This window comes from Elgaria multicarinata, chromosome 5 (genome assembly GCF_023053635.1).
Source record: "Elgaria multicarinata webbii isolate HBS135686 ecotype San Diego chromosome 5, rElgMul1.1.pri, whole genome shotgun sequence".
In the NCBI taxonomy this organism is placed as follows: domain Eukaryota; kingdom Metazoa; phylum Chordata; class Lepidosauria; order Squamata; family Anguidae; genus Elgaria; species Elgaria multicarinata.
This window is the reverse complement of record NC_086175.1, coordinates 106604013-106631645: the sequence shown is the minus strand read 5'-3', so window position 1 is coordinate 106631645 and position 27633 is coordinate 106604013. Positions and strand designations below refer to the sequence as shown.

Sequence of the window (27633 nt, the reverse complement as noted above, 5' to 3'; positions counted from 1 at the left end):
TTGAATATTCCAAAATGTGACAAATGAATGACATAGAGTTCTTTACTGCACGTATGTGGTGAAGCACTTTTGCCTCTCATGGTATATCTCGGGCTTGGAAATGTGTGTCCATTGGCCCTGCAGGAAGGAAGGAAGGAATAGCTGCCACCTCCCTGCAGTTATCTTTGAACTGAGATTGGAGATAACAGTGGGGGTTTCTTCAGAAGGTAGAGCTTGGAGGCCAAGCTCTGCCCCCTGACAGAATCCAAGGAGGCTCTATGGGCCGGAGGTTCCCCTCCCATGCTATGGTCCCAACAGAAAACCATCTGCACCAAAACATTTGGGGCTAAGGAGAGGATGACCGCCTGCCCAGTACAGAATGCAATCTCTGTTCCAGAGACCTGGAAGCAGCTGCTATTCTACTTGCAACAGGAGGTAGAACAGGGATGATTTGTAGCTGCTCATTCACCCATGTCTGGAAGCATCACCTGGAACTGAAGGATTAACCAGGAAGTGAACCCACATTGAACTGCAGATTTTACCAAGTATTTTCAGTACACTGATGAGTAGTTCATGCATCAGAGAGTTGGTGCAGACATACTTCTATATGCAGCAAAACCACACAAAAGTAAGTCAGACTTGCTTAGTATGGTTAGGGTGAGGGGGGCTTACTTTAATATATTCTGCATTAAAATAATACTTTCTATTTTACTATAACTCCTAGTGGGGAAAGGAATAATAAGGGAAATGAAAACCCTAGAATAAGAAATCAGAGCTTCAGTTTTGGAAGATGCTTCACTCCTGCAGTCTTTTTAATTGGTCCTTTCTTTGGGTCCAATATTCTCTGATTTCTTGGAATGTTACATCTTCCTCTGGGGGGGAAAAAGAATAGTAAAGAGAGTTCAGAAAACACAATTTCACTTGCCTGAGACGCTGCAGAAACTGAGATTGCTAGGTAATCATAACACTACTAGGAGCTAGGCCTGCAGCAAAACGCTGCCGTTCCAGTTGCAGGTGGAGAATTGGGATGAAAGCATTCCACTCGATTTTTGGGGAGGGGGGGCATAGAGATTTTAATGGTTTTGGAGGGATGCTTACCACTGTGGCAGTGGCAACCTCTTCTTTTCTTTTTAACTTTAAAACTGCTATCTCCTGTGGCAGTGGCAGCACCTTTTTCTCCTTAACACCTTTTACTGTTAAATCACAGGTGACAGTGGTCACTGCAGAGCTCCAGTCACCACATTTTCCCCATGGCAGATCTGCATCCTGGAAGAAGGCTAAGGCCAGATCTACACCAAGCAGGATATAGTGCTATGAAAGCAGTATGTGGTTCGTGTCACAGTTGTCAGTGCACTTCAATACTGCTGTAAAGCAGTCGTGTGGCTCCTGCCTCTTATATACTGCTTTCATGCCACTTTCATAGTGCAATATCCTGCTTGGTGTAGATCTGGCCTAAGAGGAAAGTATTCCAATGGAAAAAACATGCTATCCAGAGTTTTGCTTTGGCTGTGGTTTAAACAGTAGAAAGAAAGAAGCCAAATCTTACCTTCTCTCCAAAATTGGGTATCTCCATGATTTTGAGTGGCTTCTCAACATGCTGCCACGATTAACTATTATATAAAATGATTGCCCACATTCTGTGGAGTAGGTAGGATGTAAAAATGGTTTTTTTAATATAATAATAATACAGTTAATAAATATATGAAAGGCCAGAGACTAACAGAACATTTTATTTTAACAATCATTATTCCCAATCCATTGCATAGCATTTGGATGATTACAAATTATAGCAGAGGTGCTGAACCAGAACGCTCACCACCTTGAGAGGGTTCTACCTTTAAAGGTCGCCTAAATAAATAACAAAGGATGCAATCTGATGGCTACTAGACGCTGTCTAGATGGCCACAGGATTTTTCCAGTTGCTAGGAACTGGGGTCAGAGCCAGGGCTCCAGCTTCGGTTCTCAGAAACTGTGCTCCCTGCTCCCTCTACCGCCCCCTCATAGATGGCCCACTTATCGCTGCACCGGCTACCTCTCCACAATCAGAAATGGACTGCGGAGACAGTGAAAGGGGGTGTCCCCAGGGGAGGGGAGGAAACCACAGAAGCCACATTACGCAGCTTCATGTGCGCACCCCAGTCTCTTACCCCCCCCTCCCTGAAGCCACAGCTAGACAGGCAAAATCGTCCATCTAGCCAGAAATACAGGGCACTAGGAGCCAGAGGGAAGGATCACCTCCATGATCCAGGCTCTGTGCATTGGTTAGTCAACAGCCTCCAGTTCTGGAGGCTGACTATCTCCGCAGGACCTGGGCCCTAAGTAAGTAAAAATGTGCTGGGGAGTTAAATTGCCTTCCTCCAGGCTCTCCACAGGCTGGATGATTTCAGTGGGGTACAGCCATGTCCGCTATCATTGCCCTTCCCCTGTCCATTTCACTTTTCTTCATACTAAGAGAGGCACAGAGTACTGTGCCTCTGTCAGCACAGAGAAAGGGACTGCTCCCAGCATCACCTGAGTTGCCCACCACCTGCATCCCCACTGTTAACAGCGAGAATTCCTCCGGGGAGTGTGAGTGTCAACTTTTTTGGGTTGGTGGACATGTCTGGAATTTTAACAGAGTGTTGTGGGTGCTCTCACAAAATGTCTACCATGGGGGTGGGGCTTGCCCATTCATAAAATAGCAACCAAAATAGTCCCTTCTCCAAACTGGTGAGACTAAAAGAAGAGTAACCAGCCCAAGAACCTAAGTATAAGGGAAACGTGGGGTCTGATCTCCAAAACACAAAACCACTCTTTTGAACCCAAATAAAGATGGTTCTGGAGGGCAACCCTTCATTTTGCAGGATGCCAGCCTCTCTGATGATGATGATGATGATGACGACAAAAACAAAATAAAAATCAGGAAAGGCAGGGAGGTGACAAGAGAGAATTTATGCCCACAGACACCACGTTGGAGGCCCCAGTCCTTGAGGAACCCAAGGACTGATGCAGAACTTCCACTGGCTGAAGGTTGAACATCCCTGATTTATAGGAACATCAACAGTATGTTGAATAAAACTCAGACTGGGAATAATTGAGACATCAATTACTTCTCTGGAAGAAATGGAAATTGTTTCCTACGCTTCTAATTAAGAATTCCCTGCAGGAAGTATTCTCCAGAATCAGACTTCAGTTCTGAACCCTTACATATAAAAATTAAGGTAGCTGGCTAGCCAGATTCTGTTCTCTTCCCAGGGAGCATGCTGCCAATACCTAAATGGGCCCATCAGCAGATTGCATTATATCCCACTGAGAAGCATTCCTCTGGATTTTACACTCACAGTTTGTTTTGAGGGAAAAGCAGCAACCTGACAGATTTAGGTCAGATATTGGAGAGGGGAGGGGGGAAACAGAGAGTCAATGATGACCTTACATTCAATTCTGCCAATACCTCACCCCACCCCGCCACACTCAGCAAGCCATGGAAGACTCACACTGCTCCGAGCGTCACAGAGAACCTGGGCGGGATCTCTCACTTCATGCCAGGAGCAAGAGAAGTCATCCACCTAACTTCTGTTATGCACAGAGAAGTCACTGCCTCTCCGCCTAGCTTACCTCTCAGGGCTGTTGTGTAGATAAGATGGGAGATCATGTACACTGCCCTGAGGTCCTCGGAGGAAAGGGCAAGATACAAATGTAATCATAAAATAAGTTCAGGGAATAGCAGGGTCTCACATCCATTTTCATGCCAAGATTTGGAGAAAGACATAAGTAGCAAGAGAGACTGTTCTTCTGCTTTTCTCCAAATTTGGCACAAAGGGAAAACTGAGTCAGAAGTTCCCATCGGACTTTTCCAACAACCACCTTGTAAGGTACATTAGCTGGAAAGATAGTCCCTGAATTGTGCATGTATGTTGCCTGGATCTTTTTTGGTTTGTGGTGTGGGTTGGTTTGTGATCCTCTGAGCATTAGTTTTGGCATTGCTACCGTTTTCAGAGCACTTGGCCCATCTAGCCCAGTACTGTTGACACAGACTGGCAGAGGCTCTCCATGGTTTCAGGCGGGATTCTCTTCCTTGCTTTACCTGAAGAAGCTGGGGATCAAACTTGGGACCTTCTGCATGCAAAGCATGTGCTCTATCATCACACTGAGCTATGGCCCCTCCCCAATCCTATCCACAATTGAAAAATGTACCTGAGATCATCTTTTGATATTCTTTTTTAATTTGCCTGATCACTGGAGTTAAAAGAGTATAAAGGAGGATCCCCCCAGAACCTTTTTCTACCTGGGGATTCTAATTTGTGCCAATGATCACAAATACAAAACCAAGAGGTGGTATTTATTCCCAATGAACTGTGTGGGAGACACGCAGCAGAAGCTCCTCTTTAAGAGTGACTCATTCTGGAAATCTACCGCCTACAGCCAGGGAGCTTGCTCTGATTGGCCTGAGAAGCTGCCCACGCATAGTGCTCACAAGCATCAAGGTCTCTATGTTGACTGCGGAACTTCCTCTAATGCTTATTATCTTGGCTTATTGTTCTCAATAGTGAACAGGGAAGTTTGCCCAAAGTATGTTATCACCTCCTAAAACTATTTTATGATGCCAATCCAGACAACTGTTCTCCAGTTTCTGAGGAGCGTCTGTCATCAAAATTGGTCTTATGAATTGTTTCACTGTATATGCCTGGTGCCTCACCACAACGCACCTGGCAAGTCTCTAGAAAGAGCTGCCACATGGATCTCTCTGATATTGTGAATTGGTCCATGAAAGCAAAGGACTGGAAATACAATTATGGTAGCTACTATTAAATTGATAGAGACACCTAGGAAAAAGCTGAGTACAAGGGGAAAAAAGATGATTATCCATTCATTCACAGCAAAGCCAAAAGCATTATTTGATAAATTTGTGTGATTAATGAAAGTCATAATATGGGTCAGAATCCAAAGACCCATCCAACGAGTCCAGAAGTCTAAGGGAGCTTTTGGGTTATGTTTTCCAAAATGCAGGGCCCAACACTGTATGGTTACTGCCTTCAAAACAAAGGGGATTTTCAAAAGCAATGTGTGCTCTGGAAAATCCGAAATCTCCCTAGGCCTGGCTTTAACAGCTCTTGGGATACTGGCTATGGATTTTTCTTAGAGCTCTTCACTCCCCCAGGGTGTTCAGTATTCTTGGCATGGCTGTAAAATACTTATACCACTAGGCTCAGGTTACGTGTTTAAGGGCAGAATCCTATTGAATCTGCCCTGGGTACTTTCAGTTCACCCAATGCATTTAGCCAGAGATAAGCATTTTTGCCCATCTAGCGGAAGCTTCGGGGAAGGAAGGGAAGGAGGCTGGTGACAACTGGACATAGCTTGGATTTCTGCGTCCCCAGTTTCCTCCCTTTACATGACCCTTTCCAGCCTTTTATGAGCTCGCGTTTGTGAGCTTGTAGAAGCAGCCGGTGTGGTTCTTTTCATGCTGGCTGTGAGTAGGCAGGGCTACTGTCATTTTTATGTTTTTAAACTTTGTATATTTGTTTTTAATGTTTACTGTTTTTAACTTTTGTAAACCTCCCAGAGAGCTTTGGCTATGGGGCGGTATATAAATGCAATAAATGAATAAATAAATATCATTGGTTTCCTGACTCCAAGGTCGTAGCACTGTCTCCGGCCTCGGATCCAGGAATCCTAAATCCTAAATGTCTTATGTTCCCACACACTGCCTGGGGGACATAGGATTGTTCCCTGAAATGATCTTCTAAACAAGCAGTGAATTGCTCTTCTGAATAATTAAGACTTGAACATTGATTTTCATTTAATAGTCACAAAATGTCAGCTGCATTGATCTATAATATTTTTGTTTTAATGAAATAAACTGATTTGTTAAATTAAAAAGACAAAGCAATTGACTAACAAGCCCTTAATCTGTGAACAGCCAAACTATGGAGATTATTAAAAAATGAGATTGCTGGAATAATGGGATGCTTTATTCTAGTTCTATGGCTGATTGTTAATGCAACAATTATTTGCTCTAAATTCAAACTTGGCACGCAAATACTGTACTGCAGAACATTTTTATATTCTCAGTCCCCTCAAACGGGTTGGCTCTCTGTTCATTGAGAACATTTAATAATGTGGAAAGCTTTTTATAGTACCCATATAATTAAAAAACTGAGTTTGACTTTTACAAATCTACCTGAGATAACTAGGAGGTGGCATAATGCCATCTTAAAATTATCCACACTATTATATAAAAGAATGGTATTAGATTTAAGAAAAATTAAATATCAGGTAGAAGTTGTTGCTCAGAGGTTGGGGGCAGAGGTTCAGATGAAGAAGATTTTTTAAATAGCATGACCATATTGAAAGGAGGATCTTTAACAGTTGCATAGAAAAGATAATTTCAGGAGTCATTTGTATGCATGCAGCATCTGGTGAAATTCCTTCTTCATCTAGAGTGACCATATGAAAAGGAGGACAGGGCTCCTGTATCTTTAACAGTTGTATTGAAAAGGGAATTTCAGCAGGTGTCATTTGTATATATGGAGGACCTGGTGAAATCTCCTCTTCATCACAACAGTTAAAGCTGCAGGTGCCCTGACTTCTTTTAAATCTGGTCACCCTATTTTAAAATAAAGTTTAAAGTTGACATATGGGTTAGAATACAGCCATGCAACTAAACCTGCAAGCCCAAAGGAATGTTTGGCTTACATTTAAACTGTGTAAACATTGTGTGTTGTTTGAAAATGTGTACAATGGAATGAGCTATTTCAAAGCCACTGCAAAGCTGTGTGAAATAATTCAATAGTTTGTCAGCAGAATCTATAATAATAAAAGCGAATTTCTGTCTTTCAGTGCCATAGCGCCAAGAATGTAAAACCTAGACACCTCAAATTTGGCAGACATACTAAGGGGACAATATGGGTGTGCAGGATTATTTTGTTTTTAAAGCCCATTAATTAATTTTAATTAAGTTAAATGTGGTGTGTGAAGCTTGCAGTACCACTGGCACTCATTAGGTGGCAGACTTTTCTCATCAGCAAATAGCTTTAATTTATGAATTTATTAATTAGATTTGTGCCCTGCTTTTCTACTAAAATGGCATTTGAGGTGGCTTTGCAATTGGTACATTTTTAAGCCAGGAGCGAGTAGGCTGAGGGACACAGTTTTATGCCTGACCTCTTCCTACTGACCTCTTCCTACAGGGGAATGGAACGGGCAGACCCCTCCCCCAGGGGGTTATATGGGTGCACCATCCCAGGGGCCATGTCTAAGGGTGCCAGCAGCTTCACTCAGTTGGGATGGGCACCGCATCTCCAACTCTGACAGCTGCATACATTTCCTTGGATTTTTTGCTATATCAAACCAAGGGCTATTCCAACCCATGGGAACCCAGATCCACTAATAGTAAGTAATACTTATAAGGGATGTGAAGAGACTGGGCATGACCAGCATATGTACATGAGGCAGTTCAAACCTGGTTACATTATGTGAGCTGACAAAGGTATCTAATCAGGATGCCAATAAGAGAGGGAAAGATAATATACACCATCAGCCCAGATGGCCTCTGGATTTTGGTTCAATAACAAAACTTACAGTGTCGGAAAATGTGCAGTGTAATGAACTGAGGGTTAGTGTTTTCCATCCAAGGCCTGGGTTCAATCTCTTGTTCAGCTACTAGATGGCCTTGGGCCACTATCTCTATCAGCCTAACCTACCTTATACAATGTTGTGGTAATAAAATTGTAAATTTTAGTAGGCTGCCCTGAGCTAGGTAGAAGGGATAGGTAGAAAAAAGATAAATAGAGAACATTATTTACCTCAGAAGGTGGTTTTCTCTCTTCATTTCCGCTGCATCCATTTTCTGCCTCTCTATTGGATTTAGTGATCCTGATATCTGCAAAAGTAAAATGTGTGTTAATTCCTAGCTCTGCTCTAGCCTTCTCCAACAAGGTGCTCCCCAGATACTTTCAACAACAATTCCCATCATTCCCAATCAACATAGCCAATAGTCAGGGCTAATGGGATTTATAGTCCAAAACATCCAGAGGACCAGGTTGGGGAAGCCTGCTCTGTATGCATCCTGGGAAATACTACAGCCATATCTGGCAGAAATCTTGCTGTGAGTTCTGTCGTCATATTTTATGTTGCTTTTGATTTTATACTTGTATGTTTTAATTTGGATTTAAATTGTTTTTATGTTTGTTTATTTTAAGCTACCCAGGCAACTTTATTTTATGGGGCAGCATATAAATGCTGTGAATAGATAGATACAACTGCATGCAAATATCTGCTGCGTTTAAGTTCCATGGCAACTGGCTCACCTTAAATCATTGCTGTAAAGAATAGTAAAGACTGGTTAAAACAAAATGCCAAATCATGGTTTGACACAAGCAGAATGAGTCTTTAAGGAGAAACCTCCTCCCACTGGAAACAGCAGCTTTCAAACCTGTTTGCAGGGAAAGCACAAGCAACAGTTTGCAAGTGCCGACAAAATAGCCAGCTATTCTTTGCTTCACACCAGGAAAGAAGACAGCAAATTGCCATACATGAGGGCCCTTTAATCATAAAACTTTCAAACTATTTGTGAAGGGAAAAAAAGCTATAAAAATAGCAATAAGTAGGAAACTATTTAGATCACAATGGCCATGGCAATTAATCTCAAGAGCTGCACATTGTACCTCCTACTTAAAATGCTGAAACATTTAAATATTGAAGGCTTGTTAATATCAAAGGGACAGAAGTACTTAACTCTTCCTGGGTTGTTCCAGTTGTATTTATTTATTTGATCAGTTTATAGACTGCTTGACTATCCCTAAAGCTGGTTAAGAGGGCAATCTTTTCAGCATACATGTCCTTTGCTGAGGGAACTGCACTGGCTGCCTATTACCTATCGGGTCAGATTTAAGGTTTTGGTACTAGAGTGCAAAGAAAGCCCTAAGCAATTTGAGACCAGGTTAACTGAGAGAGCGCCTTCTCCCTTACCAACCTACCCAGTCACTGAAGTCATCAGAGGGCATTCTCCTGGTGGTTCCACATGGACCTATGGTCCAACTGGAGTCCACCTGGAGAACAGCCTTCAATGTGGTGGCCCCCTTGCTGTAGAACTCCTGCCTTGGAAGGTCAAGCAGGCGCCAACACTGCATTGTTTTCTGGGTCTGCTGAAAATACCTCTTTTCCAGGAAGCCTTCCTTGTTTGACCAGCCTCGGTTTTGTTGGCACTCTGGGTTTGTTTGTTTTTTAAAGAATTTTAATATTGTGCGTTGTTCTTATCTTTTGTTCGTTTTATCTCCCATCACTCTGGGATCTATTTAGATATGGAGTAGTATACAAATGCTGTAAAATAAATCCTAAGGGACTAATGCTCTATAGAGGGAGGGCTCTGATCTTGGAGCCCTCCATCTATCCTAAGTCCTGGCAAGCAAGGCAGAAGAAACAATGGAGGCAATTTCGCCTCTTGTTCCTGCTTTTTAGCATTTTCAGCTAAACAGACCTCTTGGCCTGTCTAGCTGACCTACCTAGAGAGTGGGGATAAATGGCCTCTCCTTCCCCCTCCCCACCCACCCCCTTTTCTCTTCCAAAGAGCTTTCCATGATGGCTGCGAGGAGTGAGAAATCTGCGCTCTGGTTTCCTTCGCTGTGGTCCTAGCTGTGTCTATGGCCTCGGGGTGGGAATCTGCACCATCCTTTGGTCCCTGGGATGCTCCCCCCCCCCCACTGGAACAAAAGGATTGCTCCGTAATAGGGCGTTAAGAGAATTTAAATGAAGAGGTTCCCATGAGCGGACAGATGCCTCTTATTTCTCCTCCCTTTTGTCTTCGCCAGTTTCCTCAACACTGTACAAGTGCTGCAAAATGTAAATGCATCAGTATCAGCTGGCCTAGCAAAGGGAAATATTTTCCAGCAACTGCACCGCAATCCATAAGACAGCAATAATTATACAGAATGAACCATTTGCCTGCTAGTTAAATACATGGGAATACTGTTAATTACAGCCTTCCTTTCTCTCTACACTGGTACACAATGAGTTGAATGACAGTTGTTTGTAGTAGAGATAAAGTATTATGCCAAGCTGCTACCTTTTATACTATTTAAGAACTGCTTCTTTCCCATTACATAAGGAGCTAAAGAAAGTATCTTTCTAAAAAATATATAGGATACTTTATAAACTATATGTACTAGATTTATTCAGAGGCTTTTATCATTTTGCTTGATTGCTGTTTTATTTTTGTAGCTATTTTGTTGTCTTGTAATGTTACTTATGCTTTTATATGGATTTGTTTTCTAAGCTGCCTTGAGGAAAATTAGGGCAGCATATCAGACATTAAAAAAAACACAGGTTAGAATAATGTTTGTAGACAGGTTACTGGCTGGTCTCCAAGTACTTTTAGAGTTATTACACTTTACAGCAGGGGTGGGCAACTTTTGGCCTACAAGTCCCATGATTCCTCACCATTAGCTATGCTAGATAGGACTGATGAGTGTATAAAACATCTGGATGGTCAGAAGTTGCCCACCCATTTTACAGACAGCAGAATTCTTTGGGAAAAGGGATCCTTCATTCCCCTCACTTCTAAGCAGTCAGTCTTGATACCATTTTGTGAAGGATCGGTGACATATATATTTCAAACTTTAATTTAAACACAATGCTTTGGCTTATTTTTAATAGAACTGGGCTTGTGGAAGAAGGAGGAGAACCAGTGGAGAACCAGTCTATGAGCACTAGAACATAATGTGATATAGAAAGGGGGTGGAGGAAAGAAACAGAATAGTCAATTCGCTGTCAAGAGCAGAGGCCTTGTTACAGCACAGATTCAACCATTAAGTCGACAAGGGCAAAAAGATGGTATGAGTGATTAACACCCCTTTCTAGCTTTCCAGCTGAGTCAGACTTAGCTTTGCCGAGTTTTCTGGCTTGGAGGTAAATCAGCTTAAAATAGAGAGGTCCAGTGGGAAAAGAGTAATGATCAGCTTAGGATAAAATGTTTTCTCATCAGACTACAGAGATTTTTGGACTTACTTGTGAAATCACTGCTAAGTATGCACGACGTTCATCATTAGCTTTATGGTAAGCCTAAATTCCAAACAACAGATAAGCGGTTACAATAGGAGAACTAACAAAAGATTAGAGAACAAGCCTAGCTCAAGAATATCTATATCTATATCTATATATGCATTGTTTTCATCTTTGTTGTAAGCAACAACTTGTCAGATAAAACAACAAAGGAAGGAGATTATTTAATAACTGCTTGAGGTGGTGGTTACCACACAATACAAACCTTTGCTTCTTGTTCCAATCTCAGCTCATAATCTTTCAGTTGGTTCTGGAGACTTTCCTTCTCATCTCCTAGTTTTTTAAGAAACTGATTTAAAGTATCCTGCCATTGGGTACATAAACAAAATAAAATCAACAGGTTTATATATAGTTCCCCTGCTATTCTACTAGACTAGAAAATTACCATTGTCACAATCCAGATATGTGTTTGTTTGCTTTAAATGCTGAGCAATTCTCCCTGCTGTTTACCAGTCTCCTGCTGACTTGCCCAAGGAGATGCAACAATGACAAAAACAGGCCATATGTTACTATCAGTTCTGCACTGTAAAATTTCCATGTCTTATGAGATTATTTGTTTTTTGTTCTCCCCCAGTTTTCCATAAATTTAGTCTAGGTAAATGCAACAAGTAGAGAAGATCATGGTACAGTTATTTATTTATTTATCATATTTATACCCCGCTCCTCAGCCAAAAAAGGCTCTTGGAGCGGCTTACACTTAGCAAAAAAGACAGTCCCTGCCCTCAGGCTTACAGTCTAATAAAGACATGACACATAAGGAAAAGGAGTCCAGGACGGAAGAGGGAGAGAGAGAGAGAGAGAGAGAGAGAGAGAAGAAAATTGCAAAAGCTGACTTTGTTTACAACTTTCTTGCCTATCAGTAACAAGATTTTCATCACCGTATGCAGAATTCTGCTTCAGTTCTTTCATTTTTCAAATTCCTCATGCAATGGCCCAGTTCAGATGCAATAGCCCAGTTCTCACTACCAGAACAAGTCACAGTGAGCAATGGACTCATACACTGCTCCTCCTCTTTCATGCACAGGAAAAGGAAACTAGAAACTTTCACTTCTGATCTTAAACAAACCTTGGTTCCCTGTGTGGCATCCCACTTGGGCAAGTGTGGTTTGTTTAAACTATGATTTCAGAACAAACCAGGAACTGAAACACCAGTTTTATCTTGGCTTGTCCTCACGTAGTTTAAATGAACATGGATGAGTTCAGACATCCCAGAGAACTGTGCTTTGTTTAAAACAGGAAAGAAAAAATTCAATCTCCTTGCAGGTGTGAAAGGGGGGAGGGGAGTGCACAAGCCTGAGATTGCTATGGCTCATTCACATAGTGAGAAACCATGGATTCCTATTAAATCTAAACAAAACCAACAGGACAGAAAATAAACAGGGAGGGTTGTGCTTGCTTATTCAACGCCACGGATAGGCTGATGTTTGTCCAACAGTAGCACTGTAGTTTCTTTGGTAGAGGAGAAGAAGGCTGACCTGATATCTACCCACCTTTCTTTCCTTGGGTATCAAGCCAGCAGAACACTCAGATGGACATGCAGTGGTATCAGGGAACTTTAAACCACCGCTGTGAGGCCATTAACAGTTATGGCTCCATGGAAAAAAATAAATGGCAGGCAATACCTCAAAATTTATACGTTGTATTAGACTTTGAAAAACCATGTATCCTTAAAGTTTGTCATAAAACAGCCTTTCCCTACTGTGGGTCCCAGTTGTTGTTGACTACAACTCACATGGTCACCAACAACTGGTAATGCTGGCTGAGGATGATGGGAGCTGTAGTCCAACAACATCTGGGGGAAAAGGCTGCCCTGAAGAGTCGAGATTGAGGGATAATTGCCATTCCTAGCTGCAATGACATCATAGACACAGATGTGAAATCTAGCAAGTACCACACAGGGCAGAAAAGGGAGTTTAATAGGATTACATTTCTAATGTGCTAAGCTCCAACATTTTAAAATGAAGACAGTGATATTCAAGTGTCACGCAGGTTTGGATTATAAGGCAATATGGTCACCCCATTACCACTGTGGAAATGGATGGAATCATTTTTCACAAAAAGTATCCGGACAGTGCACTCTTATAGTGTACATGTCTACTCACAAGTAATCCCTACTGAGTTCACTGGGCCTTACTATCAGGTATGTACTTACCTGGGAATAAACACCACTGAACACAGTGGGACCTACTTCTGAGCAGATCCATACAGGATTATGCTATAAGTCTCTTATTGTGCTGGACCTTCAGCAGGAAGCCCAAGGCAGGATTTCTTTTGCAAGTTCAAAATAGCTCTTTTACAGGTTATACGATAAAGGTATGGAAGACAGAATAGAAAGGGCTCTTTGGATTTGTTCATAAAAAACAAGTTCACACCAGTTCCACAAGAGAGCTGTCTTGTTTTTGAGCCTTCCTAGAAAGGATTGTTTTAAAATCAGAGACCAGAGTTTACAGTGAAGTGGACAAAGGTGACATGCTATTAAAAAGATGCTGGCATACTGCAATAAATCCCCAGCTGATTTTAAAAGTCAGTAACTGACACTAGAGCCACAGATTTCAAGACAGGTTCTCCCCCAGCTGGGTCACTAAGGTTAAGCTTGTAACCTTAACACACAGCATGGGAATATGAATAGCTACTTTTTATTTATTTTATTTATTTATTTATTACATTTCTATACCGCCCAATAGCCGGAGCTCTCTGGGCGGTTCACAAAAATTAAAACCATTCAAAGTATAAAACAACAGTATAAAACCATAATATAAAATTATTATGAAAAAGAACACCCACTTTTTCTTCTTAAATAAAAACAAAAACAATACATGCATATCTCTGTTAGATATGATTCTTGCTCGAATAAAACAGAACACTCCCTTTTTACAGTATACCGAGAGAGACTAGAAAATCAATGGAACTGAATGTCAGTTGATGTAGATGAAACAAATGGGAGTACCTGTACACACCCATATAATGCATAACTCCCTATAAGGAATGCATCTTCTCTCATATTCATCTGTCCATCTGCTTTGATCACTTGCTGATGTTCGCCTCCAGGTGCCACTGCCATCACAGGAGAAGTTGGTAACAACCTTGGAATGGCTTTTCTGGCTTTATAGAACTTCTTCAGCAAAACACACCTGGAACCTATTTTCTTTTCCTCCCAAGCCTTTTAAGTGGCTTTTAAGAACTTCTCAGTATTTTTTGAGATTGTACTAGATTTTGTAAGCTTGTCTGCTATCTAAACCACTGTTTTAGTTTTGTTATTGTTTGATTATTAATTATTCTTTATTGGTTTTTTTCATATTGTCTACTGCTTTGGAATATATGATGAAGGGTGATATATAAACCAAACCAACCCAAAGAAATTCATAGACATAGCATATAGTGACCACAGCTGTCATTGGTGTATTTTATAAAGTCATGATTTTATAAAGTCTATGATTGACTATTAATTATAATGGCTATGGTTGGAAAGCGATTATTTTTGAGATGGGATTGAAAGAAGCTTCACTTCCCATGTTAAACATACATTTCTTCTCTACCATTCTGTGCTCAAGCAAGTTTTGAAAACAAAAGCCTGCGAAATCTGTTTCACCAGAGTTGTTTTTTTAAAAAAACAGAAGCGTTCAAACCACATACAAGGACCTTTCTTTCTAGCATTTCCAGACAAACTAGCAAAGAATGTAACTATGCAGATCAAACATCATGTTTTTCTGATTACCAAATGTTGGGGATAAAATATAGGGATATCTATTTCCATCATATCCTGTCAGTGAGATTTCCCAAGACATCTATCTGACTGACCAATGTTAGAAAAAGAAGGTTGGGCTAGGAGGAGACTTGGTCCAACATAGCATGGCAATTTTCATGCACGTGTTTTTAAACCATGCAGAACACCCACTTGCATATTGTTTTATATTACTCAAGACCTAATTTTACTACAAAACTCTGCTTCTCTTGACCCTGGAAAAAGCATATAAAGCATAATTAATTGGTAGACCAGGTGGCCACACTTCTGTAACGGTCAAATGAATGAACAGGTCAGGAGGAGTACTCCTTATTAACTCCTCTCACTATGACTACAATAGGAATTACTGAGAAGCTGAAGTATATTTGATGCTGAAATAACAGTTTAATGCTGGATCCAGCATAGTCTGATAGTCAGTGCTATGCCCAGGGTAGAAACAGGATACTTGGTGGTAAATGTTTTAGAATTAGTCTACTATCCCTCAGTCTTATTGTCTAGTGCCACCAATTGTTATTTTTTAAATTTTTATAACAGTTTTTTTAATTAGTTTTTGTCTCATGTATGTGTATTCACTTTTATACCTGAACAATACCTTCAATGTCAAAAATAAGATTCCTGTATTCAAAGTGGATTTTTAAAACAGTCCCACCCCCCTCCACTCACACACCAGCGCCAAACCAAATGGGAGAAAGAAATCTTTGTAGTGCAGATAGAATGACAACATGTCAGGAGTGATAAGTCTCATCTGTCATACAACTCTCTTGGGTTTTGACAAGGCAAACTGTGAATATCACCACAAAACTAAACCAAGATTTACCAGTGAGCATCCCATTTCACTTCAGAGACAAGAAACAGAAAAAGCTGAAGAACAAGCAAAAGAAGAAACAGTAGTATTTTGTTTCGCAAAATGTTGCCAGGAAGCTGTCCATGTAAGTTCCATTTGAGGCAGTCTACTCATTTGCCAAGTACTCCTATGCAATTTTATATTCGTGAAATTATGAATTATCAATTTCTGCTTTGTGAAATTCTTTATCTAGCCTCTCTACTTAATATAGACTGGGCTGTCAATCCATAATCAAATTCTTGAAAATGGTGATACCTCCAAACTGTAGCTTACAATTTTGTGATTATGATGACTGGAAACAAACAGAATATTATTTGTTGGTAGTATTAGCCCCACTGCTCCCAATTTAAGTATTTTATGCATCAATACTGGTAAACTTATTACAATGCGTGTGCAGGAAAATCAAAAGGAACCTAGTGGTTTCGAAATTCACACAATTCATTTTAAGCAAGTAATGTGGGATTCATTGCAGTAACAGCTTCATAGATGGATGACATTCCTCAGACTCAAGAACACATAAAAGCAAAATTTTCCTCTCCACAAAGACCAAATATCCATGTACAGTGTGTGTGCGCGCGCACACACACAACCCCTGCCTTTTTTTTTTCTTTTTTAGCAAACTCAGCCCTATCATTGCACAGGTCTCCTGTATAAATCATACTGTTGTGAGTTTGAGAGTTTGGACAGGAGAGGCTTAACAGAGCCAGAAGAGCCCCTATTAGGTATTCTTGCTCCAAGCCATTTAGGAATTTAAAGGTCAACACCAGCACTTTGAATTGGGCTCAGAAATGGACTGGTGCAGCTGAAGGAACACATGACAATAGCCTAGCAGTTGTATTTTGAACTAACTAAATTTCCTGAGCAGTCTTCAAAGGTAGCCCCATACAACCGCCCCCGCCACCCCCAAACAAGCAGAACATCTTAATTTGGTCTCATATTTATTTTTGACATTAAGCAATGTTTCCAGAGATAATAGCTCCCTCAAATCTCCATTATTCATCTTCCACAATACTGTTGATTTAACAGTTTTCTAGCAATGTTTAATTTTTTGTTGTTGCATGTAGCTTCTAGTTTCTAAAACCACTAACATGCATAGTAATCATATTCTGGGTAAAATAGCATAGCATTTAAATAGCAATGCAATTAGCGTTTCCGATTAATTAGTTCTTAGCATTCAAAATACATTTTTAAAATCCCTATAAAGGATTGCAAATTTGTTTCCCCCAGAATTAGGCACATTAACTGCTGAGGTAGTGCCATTTTATTCTAGCCTCAATTCCCTTTGACTTTCTTCATCAGGTAGAGCCACAGATGTGATATACTTGTCTGACATGTTATGAAAAGAGACAGCCACCATGAAGAGCCTGTAATCCATTCAACCTGCCATTTGAAATTGAATGCAAATATCATGTCAGAGAAGATAGAAAAACGTCCCCTCCTTTCAGCATCGACAGTCAGGCTCTATCAACTAGGGTAGTAACATATTTTATCATTACAGCCATAACTGTGGTGCTTTTATGATGTCAGGCATTTAGGCTTGAAATTATATTAGGTTTGCTTAGCAGAAATCAAAGAAAACGGGAAAGGATGCATCTTTTCTGCTGCTACTGATTTTTTTTACTGTTATGTACTGGTTGAAAAGATGTTCTTCAATTAGACACGAAACACAGAAATACACAGCAAAGTGATTTTAAGGCCCATTGTTGCCACTCAAACTAATGGGACTGCCAAGTGCTTATCACTGCCTGGATTGTGTCCAATATGTTTACTATCTCACTAAGCTATGTCAGGATATAAAGATTCTGAAATTAAGAGCCTTGAGCAAATATAAAGATGAAGTGCCCCCTGGTGGTTAATTTAAAAGTTTGCCGTAAATTTATATTACTTTGGCTATTCTCCACTACCAGCTATTTTACCTGGGGTATTTCCCACAACATATTGGGAAGAGCTGAAACAGTCTGCAGCTGATGCCGTTAGCTCCAGGAACATGGTGCTGGACTAGATGGACCCTTGGTCTGATCCAGTATGGCTCTTCTTATGTTGGTGTCTTTAATTAGGGCTTCAATTCAAAGTTTGATAATAGGAAAGTCAGTGCCTCAGTAAAGAGACACTATTCCCACAACGTTCCTGATGATGTGATCAGGGTGGATTTGATTTAAATCAATTTAAATCAATTTAAATCATGATTTAAATCACTACTCAGAAATATTCAATTTAATCATGTGACACCCCCCCAAAAGTGCACTCTATTCATTGATATTTTTTTTAACTTAGCACTTAAGAGGTAAGGGGTTGATTCTGTGTACATAGATTTGCAAAGGAACAATGGGATTGTGATCTCTGCAGACACAAATTCACAGTTTTGAGAACTGTAATACTAAGCAGATATCTGTGATAATATCTTCTAGATAGAAAAATTGCCAAATAATCTTACAGAAACCTCTGGAAGAGCAAGACATTGTGATTGGATTAATGGAATTCATTTACCAAAAAATGTAAACATTGCATGAATATACAGCCTCATGTATATTCATGTACAGCTACATAATTAAAAACTAATCCTTATTTCATGATGAATAACCTTTGGACTATAATGTATCTTAAATAGAAAACTATCTTTAAATAGATTTTTCCTCAAAAAGCATTTTATTAAAAAAAATCCAATTTAAATAAAAAAAATCTGATTTAAATTTAAGAAATCCATTTTTTTTAAAAAAAAATTATTGATTTTTATCCACCCCAGTTGTGATATTGTGAGGAACATTACCCTCAGCTTCAAAATAAGCCGGAGTGCTAACCAACACGTAAATTTGCAAGTAAGGGTGCACACCTTGGGAAACTGACAGTTTACTTGAAAGGAGATTTACTTGTAAAAATGAAAAGGGGACACCTGAATCAGCAAAACGGTGTAGCTTCTAAAAAGTAAGTGGTTATTCTACTGCTCTTATTGTTCCTGCGCTGCTCTCTGCATTTACAGGTGCTGTATATTCAAAGATTAAGGCAGGTCAAACAAAGCAACATGAACTGCCACAGAGGGATGTTGGTATATAATAATAATAATAATAATAATAATAATAATAATAATAATAATAAATTTATTTATTTATTACCCGCCTCTCTCTTCAGATCAAGGCAGGGAACAACATTAGAACAGGAATCAATACATCTTAAAAATTCATGATTTAATATTGATCTGGATAGGCCTGCCGGAAAAGGCTAGTCTTTAAAGCTGCCTTAAAATCACACAGAGAGTTAATTTTATGAATCTCCTCCGGCAGGCCATTCCACAATCTGGGGGCGACAGAAGAGAAGGTCCTCTGGGAAACTGATGTCAGCCTAGTTTTAGCTGACTGAAGTAAGTTCACCCCAGAGGACCTGAGTGTTTGGGGCGGACTATATGGGAGAAGGCGATCCCACAGGTAACCTGGACCCAAACCATTTAGGGCTTTAAAGGTAATGGCCAACACTTTGTACTTTGCCCGGAAACTAATTGGCAGCCAGTGGAGTGATTTTAATGTTGGGGTAATATGCTCACCCCTAGATGTACTGGTGACCAACCTGGCTGCCATATTTTGAACTAGTTGAAGTTTCTGAACTAGGTACAATGGTAGCCCTATAAAGAGCGCATTGCAGAAGTCAAGCCTTGAGGTTACCAGCGCGTGCACTACTGTCTTTAGGTCTTCTGACTCTAAGACGTGGGCAGCTGGCATATCAGCCGAAGCTGATAGTAGGCATTCTTGGCCGTCGCATCCAGCTGGGCTGTCATTTTGAGCGACGGATCCAGGAGCACCCCCAAACTGCGAACAGTCTTTCAGGGGGAGTGTAGCCCCATCCAGAACTGGCTGACACACCTCCAAACCTAGGTCAGAGCCCTTGACAGCAAGCACCTGCGTCTTGTCTGGATTCAGCTTCAGTTTGTTTTTCCTTATCCAGCCCATTACTGCCTCCAAGCATTCATTCAGAGGAGACACACTATCCTTAGCTGACGCTGTTATTGAAGGCGTAGAGAAATATATTTGGGTGCCATCAGCATACCGATAGCACCCCACCCCATGCCTCCGGATTATCTCTCCCAGCGGTTCCATGTAGATGTTAAACAGCATTGGGGATAGGATGGCACCTTGTGGTATGCCATAGTACGCTCAAGACAATAGTTTTGTACAGAAGTGCACACTTTGGCAGAGCCTTGTAATTTGCCTCTTGCCTATGGCTTTCATGAGTCAGAAGTTGGGAAATTAGTGTTCACTGGTGCTTTATTTATGATTTTACCTTAAACTGCCTGTTTAAATTTATGACAGGTTCCCATTTTCTGTCTACTAAAATGTTGCATGGCCTAGGAAAAGTGGCTGCCTTGATGCTGAGATGCATTGACTTCCACTCATACAGACAACAGTTTTTAATAGAATAAAATGCTTTCACTAGATAAAAGTAACATACATACCCAGCGTTATACTTAATAAAGAAAGAGAAAGAGAAGAAGCTCTGCCCCACCCCCTTTTCTATGAGAAGAATTATTCTTAGAGTCAGGGTCAAAAGTAGGGGCCCGCCCATAAGGTGAAACCTCCTTTTATACCCCTTAGTGCCATTATTTGTACCCTGCCTTTCTACCAAAAATGGCACTGAAGGCCATTTGGTTAAAACAATAAAATAATACATTAAAATACAATAGAAACGCAACAATTACAGAAACAAAAATTATTAACAGCAGCACTCAACCCCCCTCTTGGTACCATACTTGGTAACTATGAATTGATTATTATAAGGTGATCTAGCTGCCGCTAAGCCCCTTATTCTAAATTTAAGTACCTCCCAGCAATTAACATCATTGTTGACATCTTTGTCAATTCCAGAGAAACTCAAAAGGTGTTAGAGGAGTGTTATTGCCAAGGACCGAAGGCCATCCTGTTAACATCAGCCAAACTTTATAGAGGAAGTTCTTATTCCTCATTGTTCAAACTGTGTGTGTCTATGCAATATTCATCAGTGTATTTGCATATCAGGCTTTCTCTATTATTTTGCTTTATTGCAGGCAACATCATGATAGACAAAGATGAAAGTTCCCTCTGCTAATGTAGAAAATTAATTTCTAAAGAATTTTTTTTGTATGTTTCCTGCACTCTCTTAATAAAAGGACACTGGCTAATTTTGCAAAAAAAATAAGATTCACAATGCAATAAAGCATGCTTCAAAGGAATTTCATTTCAATTGCTTAATAATTACTCTCAACATAAAATAAAGCATATGGGGCACAAAAGGACTTACCAATTAAATAGCGCTCATAACAGAGCTGCCCTTGTTTTTAGGAAGCAATTTCACTATCCAACCCTAGCAGGCAGAAATAGATTCTCCTAATCTCTTGTGGCTATCTCTCCTACCCCACTGCCTCTAATCATGCTCGTCAATTCTACTCCACCACCACTTTGGGGAAGGAACTATGCCAGAAGGAGATCCTCAGAAACACCCGGATGCTCAGATAGGAATGAATTGTAAAAGTCACAGAGCAAGAAACAACTCTCAGCAAAATGTCTCTTCAATAGACCAAATGGTAGTGACCTTTTGCAGCAATTGTGCATTGAAAAATCTAGTTTGCTCCCTCATTCATCATCCAAGAATTTTCATTATCGTTAAATACTAGCTTGACTCACGCAGACCATCTGCACGGTAGTACTTTATTGAACAATATCATGCTTTTCTGCATTGCCCAGAAAAGTGTGAGGCCAGCCAGGTCAGTCCATTGGACTCCCCCACTCCATGCCACTCCCTCCGCTCCTTCCCAGCCACTCCCCTCTGCTCACCTGCCCGCCAACCCGCAGGACTTACATGAGGCCTATGCGCATGCCAGCGAGCCACCCGGCCTTCTCTCTAGGCTCCCCCTCTCCAAGCCACTCCCCTGCTGCTCCCAGCTGTGTTTATATATCCCGTTGCTTAGCAACACAAACTTCTTCTCATACCTCGGAACCTCCAGTGTAAAAGTTCTTCTCATAGCTCGGAGCTTCCGGCGTGTCCTATCTCAGAACCCCCAGTGCCACACATTAATGTAGTGTTTTATTTATGTCGATTCTGTGATTCCAATATGCCTATCCCCATGATACCTAAATGCATACCATTTTACTTTAACTCAAGTGTACTAACCTTTGCAGGTGAAATAAAAATGTGGGGAAAAGCCAAGTTCTCATATGAACAATAGCCACTGGTGATTAACAAACTGCCTTCAGTTTGGTTAGGAAATGGGTCACTAATAATGAGTAATCTTAGAGAACTCTCAGAAAGAATGCTTTCCCTTCAAGAATTCTAAATTAACTCATAATGTTGATTATATTAAATTGTTCTAAATTGTTACCTACTCTTAGTCCAAATCCTGGCCGCAAATCAGTTAATTATGGTCACTATCAAATACTGCAAGCGCATTAGTGGGATCTAGTGGTTCCCGAAGCAATCACAAACAAGCGGAAATGTTCGTTTCCATAGGTGCAGGTCAATGGAGCTCACAAAAAGGAGCTCTGCTACCAATCCTGTTGTGGAATAAAGAATTCCCGCTAATTTCTGGGTTCTTTTAGAAGAATTAGTTTCTGTTGCTTTTACATGGGTCCTGGAAGCACAACGGAACCACCACAAGTGGAGTGACAATATTAGATTCTGCCCCTTGAATTTTTCTGGCAACTCTAAAAGACATTTATTTTAGGAGCCGGGATGGGGGAATCACATTTCCTTTGGGGTGTGTTAACCAGAGTGACCACCATATCATATGAAGGGATGAGATATCTTTGAAAACACGTAGACCTGATCCACACATAATGGTTAATTCACCCATTATTTTCCATGGTTGTGTGCCATTGCTATTTGGAATATGCAACCTCTGATTTACCCAATCATGTGTGAACCTCTTAACTTAATATTAGTTGTTAGGTTAACTTTGGGTTGTTTATCCCACAATTAACCCATAGTGCCCAGGTTTGCACGTCACAGAGCAACCTCCAATTGGAAGTTTCAAATCAAAATGGCAATGGAAGGGACTGGGGACATGGCGTAGCAAATTGTTGGTTATCCCACGATTTGCCACCACCTTTACATTTGAGTGCGGCCATCGTAAACATCAGTTCCTGGCAGATGTCTTGGATCAAAGAACCATGATGGTCACTAAAGTAAATGCACCCATCAGGCAAACAGGAAATCCTGCCGCCCACTGAAGTGCATGAAGCAGTCATAAGAAGCAAGGCTTAATTCCAACATATGTCAATTTTAAGAATTTTAAAGATGTGTTGATTCCTCCACTAATGTTGTTCCCCGCCTCGATCCAAAGGGAGAGGCGGGTAAGAAATAAATAAATATATTATTATTATTATTATTATTATTAATAATAATAATTCATAATTAAAGCCAAATTGTGCAGATAGTGTTGAGCACATAGTGGCTGGGATAGTTAGTTACAAAAAATGTAACTATTCAATGACAAAAGCCAGTCCTTATGCAGAACTAAACATATTTGCTACGATGTAGGGAGCGGAAATTTCCAGCCTTACATCTGTCTGTGGTACAAAACATAAATTTCCTTATATAGCAGAATTACTTGATATTCATTCACTTAAATGTAATCTTACTTACCATGTGCATTTGATCAAAGGAGCGAACAGAAGCCAATCTGTCTACAAATAAGAAAAATACATGAGCCTTTTGATAAACAATATGCAAATACAGAGGATCTCCATGTACAATAATTGCCAGTGCCAGGGGAAAAAAAAACTCAAGTCATACCCGTTGGGCTGCTACGAACATGATCCATCTTTCCTTGTAGAAGTCCAATTTGCCTTTCTATCTGTCTGTTCAATTCTATTTGGGTTTCATATCTGGTTTTCCACTCATTGTCTTAAAATAGAAATAAATTACTGTGGTTATTGTCCTTTGATTCCATAAACTAAAATATCTCAAAGTTTCTAAAAAATTGCAGTCCTCACATCTAAAATCAAGAAGCATGCATTTAATTTCAAAAATCTGAACACACAGTACCCTCTGAAAATGTTTTCTAACATTTTCATCTGTAACACAAAATAGCAATGCTACCTAATTCCATAATGTGACAGATTACAGCCTCATAGTTTTTTAATCTGTGAGGCAGCACATGGGACACCTAAAGGAGGAAGAGACCTCTTCCTCAGGTAAGAATTGGGCAGGTTGACTATCTCCTGTCAAAGGATCATTATTGATCTGTATTGTATCTGTGGTAGTAGCTGCATACTACCCCATCCTTTCATCTCTTGTATTTCTATACCACCCAACAGCCAAATTTCTCCAAGCAGTTTACCCTGACCATAAGAGTATGCTTTGATCAGTATGCACAACTCAGTGTCTGACACTTAAAACACATTTTAACAGCAGTGTTTGAAGACTCTTGTTGGAGTGTTATGTGATTAAATGTACATGTGCTTTTTAATTCACAGAAGTCTAGATTTAGTCTCTTACCTTCATCTTCAACACTGTTAAGTCTTTTTTCCAGTTCTGCTACTGTATTTTTCATTTCAAATACTGAGAGTTCTAGCACTTCTCTGCATTACAAAGAGAAAAAGTAGTTACATAATCCCAGTGGACAATAAAAACGTGATGTTCATAAACATTTGAAAATGTTTATAATATAAATTCTTTAAAAGATTATTTCTAAAGGATTCTTTGAATATTTCTAAAAGCACAATCAAGCACTTGCACAATATTTTTAATTTGTAACGCCTACAAAACTGTGAAGCAGATGTCATCACAAACAACATATTCCTCCTTTCTCCAGTATTTTCTGGGAATGGACTTACAGGTGTTAAACTAAATAGACAGGTGGTAATATGAGCTCATGCTATTGAGCAAGCCCGTATCAAGACTTTGCACATCCCAGGACTAATGGATTACTGAGCTGCTACTCCTGCGGTGGCCCTATGTACTTTCACAACACTAAGATGTTAATTTGGTATTATTATTTTATCATGCCCTTTTGGCTGCAGGACAGGAACCACCCAATTTAAATTACATTTATTAACACAGATAAAATACAGATAAGTACAGTGCTAACTGTATTTCCATACCTATTAAACACATGATTACCTGTTGTATAAGGAGATCTTTCACTGCTTCTAGGTTATGTTGCAGCTCTGAATCTGATGGACCCACAAAGTAAAGTTGCTGAAAACAGCAAGTTACAACAGTTCTATAAATTTTCTCACTATTCTTATCTGATTGGTGGAGAGCTAAAAGGGAAATCACTTTTGGAAAACTGTAGCAATAGTGATGAAATATATTTAGTAGGGCGTAATAAGTTATGTCAGTCATAATGCAATTCTATGTATATAAGAAGTAAGACTCATGAATTTCACTGGGACTTACTTCCAGATAAGCGTGGATAGGATTGAAGCCTTAAGCTGTGCATACTTACCTGGAAGTAACCACCCTTAAACACAATAGGACTGCATTCATAGAATTGCACTAAGGCGTAAAATGTGAAAACCTGTACCTTGTACATAGAAGGCAACAGGTAGCCAGTAAACATATAGTATTTTAAGATTTTGCTTGGCTCTGGGCCACCAATCCTTGTAAGAAAAGAGACTGTCCATGTTCTGCTTCACTGAAGCTTCTAAACTGTGGCTTTTAAGCTGTAGACATATAGGAAGCTGCCTTATAGTGAGTGAGGCCATTGGATCATCATCTAGCTTAGTACCCTCGATACTAAATGATTCCAAAGTTTGATGCATGAATGTTTCCAGCCCTACCTAGAGATGGCAGGGATGTTTTAGTGCTTAGAGTGTTGGACTAGGGTTGAGGAGACCCAGGGTTTAGTTCCCACTTGGCCATGAATCTCACTGGGTGGCTTTGGTTCAGTTGCTGACTCTCAGCCTACTTCACAGGTTTGTTGTGAAGATAAAATGGTTGAAGAGGATCATATATTTTGCCCTGGGTTCCTTGGAGGAAAGGCAGAATATAAATATAATAAATAAATAAGCAACCTACCACAGCCATGGCAATTATTGTTCATGGGGACAGTCATTCACCTCCAAGTCCATTCTTCTGTGTCCCCCTTTGTCCCACCTCCTCTTACACATGATGTGCCTTATCATGAGGCGAAGCAGCTGCCTCAGACAGCACATTATGTGTATAAACATAGTAACAGGTTGGAAAACAGATGTATCTGACCCACAGACCACACAACACCATGAAGTTTTCCAGTACAAGCCTCACTTAGGAGTTGGCTAAAATACATTAGTGCTCATTTCAAGTAAGGCTCGCATAGGGAGCACTAACTGCTGCAGTGGACTGTGCCCCATATTTATTATCTTGATATGTCTGTGTGGTTGCCATTTGAATGTTGTGCCTCAGGCACCAAGAATATCGAAGGGTGGCCCTGCTACAAATAATAATAATAATAATAATAATAATAATAATAATAATAATAATAATATAATAATAATAATAATAATAATAATAATAATACATCAACTAATATCTTAACATTTGTGAATACTTTCTAGCTGTGTAATGTTAATACCTGCTGAATGTATAAATTTAGCCTGTAAGTCCCAGATTCAAGCCTGTCTTTCTGCCATAAACTCAACAAGTCTTAGGCAATTTCCAACCCAAGCCCTATTCTGCTTGTCCTGCAGTGTATTACTACTGGTCCGCCTGCCCTAGTGGCTGTTGTTAAGTTTACTTAGGATGCAATCCTATGCATATTTGGACAGGAAAAAATGTCCTACAACTCCCAGAATTCCCCAGCTAGTGTGGCTGGCTGAGGCATGCTGGGAGATGTAGGACTTTTCTCTGTCTAAATAGGAAGAGGATTGTGCACTAAAACACTATAAATACTAAAATATTATTACCAGCACGTATAATAAAACCATACCAACGAAAACACTATTACATTCTGCTCTTTGTATAATCATCGGCAGCACCAGTGTATTTTAGGAGGTGGGTAGCATGTGCAAAGTTCTTTTCCTTCAACTAACTAGAGGTCCAGCAATTGGAGGGGAGTGAAGCTACTGTCAGGGAGGGGGGCACTTGCCCCCCCAATGTACCACTGGGGATGGGGGGGGGGAAGCTCTATGCACCTGTAACGAAACAGGACATTTGTGTCATATACACAGGATTTCTGCAGTGCTGCTGGGCAAAGGAGACTCACTTCATCTGCTTCTCCTGCCCCAGCTCCAGCACAATTCCTTCAGAGTCCAGCAGCTCGCTGCGGTCCCCCCCTTCTCCCATGGTTTCGTCCACGCAAGTGCGGCCGCCACCGCCAGCACAGCAACGGCGCGTCCTAATTGCCTTGGCGAAATCGTGGGGAGGGGCGGGGAGGAAGAAAAGGGTTCGGTTGGTCACGTGACATGAACCTTTCGAACGCTCGCTCCCGCGTCCTCCTTGTCACGTCACATCACATCTCGGCGTCGGCCTGAGGGAACTCGGACGGCACAAAGCCGCACTCCTGCTTGTGTCCCCGCGAGCCGGCAGAGGGCGCGCGCGTTGTTCTCGCCCTCAGAAGAGGCGGGGGGGAAAGCGCGTGCTGGTCTGTTGGAAGCGCCTCAGGATGTAAACGGAGTCTGTCGGGAGCGCGCTGCGAGAGAGAGAGGCGTAGGGCGCAGTCCTATGCATGTTTAAAGAGGGGGAAAATGCCTCACAACTCCAAGTATTCTTCAGCCAGCAATGCTGGCGGGGGAAGTTGTACGCAATGGAGGCTGGTAGTTCTGATGCCGGTGGTGCTGTGAATTCACAAGATGCTGAATCCAATCCCCAAAATAGATTCAGCGCCTCAGATAGTTTTTTGTTTTTGTTTTAGAGTTCTGACTGAAACCCAGAGTGGATTCACAGAACCACCGACATCCAATGGTTGTAGGATTTTTATTCTCTGCCCCCACCCCCCGTCTAAACATGCATAGGGTTGTGCCCTTGGTATCCCAGCTTCAGGTCAGGAAGAAAAATGTCTCTGACCAGTCCTGGTTGTCACTACGAATATAAAAATTAAATTAAATGTTAAACTATGGCTAGATAATTGCTTGTCATTCTCCATCCTAAA

General features: G+C 40.6%; 1 protein-coding gene across 3 annotated transcripts; it reads right to left on the bottom strand.

Annotated features, from left to right (window-relative positions):
* CCDC169 (coiled-coil domain containing 169) lies at positions 1-26866 on the bottom strand. Of its 3 annotated transcripts, XM_063127657.1 has the most exons (8): positions 26749-26866; positions 24060-24142; positions 23355-23465; positions 23205-23245; positions 11222-11320; positions 10963-11016; positions 7764-7840; positions 1-851 (listed from the first exon to the last, which is right to left on the bottom strand). In XM_063127657.1, the coding sequence occupies exons 1-8, from the start codon at positions 26826-26828 to the stop codon at positions 749-751; spliced, it is 648 nt and encodes a 215-aa protein (XP_062983727.1). In that variant the 5' UTR covers positions 26829-26866; the 3' UTR covers positions 1-748. The 3 variants fall into 3 exon arrangements, with proteins under 3 accessions (XP_062983727.1, XP_062983730.1, XP_062983731.1); XM_063127660.1 differs by lacking the exon at positions 11222-11320; XM_063127661.1 differs by lacking the exon at positions 23355-23465.
* Between the last annotated feature and the right edge of the window lie 767 nt (positions 26867-27633).

What these genes read in the sequence shown, in the direction of transcription:
- CCDC169 (XM_063127657.1), bottom strand. Translation starts at nt 26,828, where the DNA reads ATGGGAGAAGGGGGGGACCGCAGCGAGCTGCTGGACTCTGAAGGAATT. An exon ending in TGTTCGTAGCAGCCCAACGG is followed by an intron (nt 23,246 to 23,354) that starts GTATGACTTGAG and finishes TCTTATTTGTAG; the next exon opens with ACAGATTGGCTTCTGTTCGC. An exon ending in GATTGGAACAAGAAGCAAAG is followed by an intron (nt 11,017 to 11,221) that starts GTTTGTATTGTG and finishes TTTGGAATTTAG; the next exon opens with GCTTACCATAAAGCTAATGA.